The 2,052-nt window shown below is 61.1% G+C and overlaps 1 protein-coding gene across 2 annotated transcripts in view; it reads right to left on the bottom strand.

Annotated features, from left to right (window-relative positions):
* Positions 1-186: 186 nt before the first annotated feature.
* The window catches only part of LOC107104667 (chromosome unknown open reading frame, human C7orf25), a 5,079-nt gene continuing 3,213 nt past the window's right edge, over positions 187-2,052 (bottom strand). Inside the window, exon 2 of one of the 2 annotated variants that reach the window (XM_015404718.1) lies at positions 187-1,649. In XM_015404718.1, coding sequence (XP_015260204.1) covers positions 308-1,633 — 1,326 coding nt within the window. In that variant the 5' untranslated portion in view covers positions 1,634-1,649 and the 3' untranslated portion in view covers positions 187-307. The remainder of the gene's footprint in view (positions 1,650-2,052) is intronic. The other variant, XM_015404719.1, reaches the window with a different exon arrangement.

Below are 2,052 nucleotides of genomic sequence, written 5' to 3'. Positions count from 1 at the left end.
GCAGATAATCCCAGGAGAACCGACCCCTTCTACAGATAATCCCAGGAGAACCGACCCCTTCTACAGATAATCCCAGGAGAACCGACCCCTTCTACAGATAATCCCAGGAGAACCTACCCCTTCTGCAGATAATCCCAGGAGAACCTACCCCTTCTGCAGATAATCCCAGATAATCCCAGCCCCTCCCCCTATAAACACTCTCCACTCAACAAAAGAGAAATCAGAGCATCGCTGCCTTTATTCTGAAAGGACTACAGTCACAGCTGGACTTTCCGTGATGATGAGCAGACCAGTGGGCGGGGCCTGCTCAGAGGGGCGTGGCTCTCCACTCTTTGCCTTCAGTCAGAGCTCTGGGCTGGTGGACAAACACGCTGTAGCGGACGCCCTGATTGGCCGCTGCCCTGACGAAGCGGCTGTTGGCCGTCATGGTAACAGCTCTCAGGGAGTCGCCGGTGCCGAAGATCATGAGGGAGCGGCGGTTGATCTTGGCGCTGGGCGTGAGGCGCTGCGTGCGCTCTGATGGCTGGTCGTCCACCAGGGAGAGGCGGGCCAGCAGCTTCTGAGCCCGCTCCTTCTCCCCCGGCCCCCCCAGGGTGTCCAGGATCACCTGGAAGTCACGCACGGCGGCGCGGCAGGCAAACAGCTGCTTGCCCTCCATGAAGGCGTCCAGTTGGGGCAGCACTTGCTGCCGGCGCTCCTGAGCCGCCTGCTCCGTCAGAACCGGCTCCCTGAAGCTGAAGTGGCAGCGGCCGTGACTCAGCGATGACACGTAGGTGATGAGCGTGGTGATGTCCAGGTTCACCCGCTGGGACTCCTCCACCTGCAGCTGGACGGGGAACGCCAGGCGGGCCACCACCGTGCTGCGGTCCACGCGGGTCACAGCCCACGCCTCCGCCCCGTCCTCAGGCCCCGCCCCCTCCTCAAACCCAGCCCCGTCACCAGGCTCCTCCCCGTCCTCATGCTCCACCCCATCCTCAGGCTCCTCCCCGTCATCAGGCTCCACCCCGTCATCAGGCTCCTCCCCGTCCTCGTCGTCTCCCTCCTCCTCCTCCACGCTGCTGACGGCCACGATGTCTCCGCGGACGGACACGCCCATGTCCCTCAGGCGGTCGGCCACGGGGCAGGACACGCCGTTGTAGAAGGCAAAGACGACGCGGGGGTGGCGGTAGTTGACGGGCTGCTGGCGGCTGGCCTGCAGGAACTCTTCGGCCTGCCGGACGATGCTTTTGTCTCCGTATTGGCCCCGCCCCTGCCAGATGTTGTGTAGAGCCTCTGCCTTGCGGCCCACCGCCTTCACCCAGGTGAGGCCGTCGTTAGCCACCACGTCCACCACCAGCGTGCGGCGGCGTCCGGCTGCGTCCTGGTACTTGAAGACGTGCAGCAGCGCTGCCACGTTCTCCAGGTTCTGAACAGAGTCCACGATGGCAGTCAGGTGCGTCAGGTTGGTGCTGTGCAGGTGAGACTCTTTGACCTGCAGCTCTCCGGCCTCCACGCGCCGCAGGAAGCGCAGCTCGGCACGCAGTTTGCCGCAAAGCTTCTGATGACCTTCCACCCCCGGACAGAGCTGCTCCGCCCGCTGGAGGAGCGTCTGGGCCGAGTCGATCCTCTCGCGCAGCGTGGCCTGCAGTGACATGGCTGCTGCATCACACCTGAGGACAGAGGGGCGGGTCAGTGACTGACGGACATGTGACCAACAACCAGGGCTTCAGGTTATCCTGCTGCATTGTGGCCCCGCCTCCTGCACTGTGATTGGTCTGTTTTAGGACAGGAGAGTGGCGGCCCACTGATGCAGCAGCAGAACTATAGAGATAGAATGAAGCAGAATGATGAACAAGGGGTCCCTATGTCCTCCAGCAGCCTAAGCCTATAGCAGCAGAACTATAGAGATAGAATGAAGCAGAATGATGAAAAAGGGGTCCCTATGTCCTCCAGCAGTCTAAGCCTATAGCAGCAGAACTATAGAGATAGATTGAAGCAGAATGATGAAAAAGGGGTCCCTATGTCCTCCAGCAGTCTAAGCCTATAGCAGCAGAACTATAGAGATAGATTAGG

This window comes from Cyprinodon variegatus, unplaced genomic scaffold (assembly GCF_000732505.1).
Source record: "Cyprinodon variegatus isolate N-32 unplaced genomic scaffold, C_variegatus-1.0 Scaffold1837, whole genome shotgun sequence".
Taxonomy (NCBI): Eukaryota; Metazoa; Chordata; class Actinopteri; order Cyprinodontiformes; family Cyprinodontidae; genus Cyprinodon; species Cyprinodon variegatus.
The sequence above is the reverse complement of the archived record's forward strand: the minus strand, read 5'-3'. Positions and strand labels throughout refer to the sequence as shown.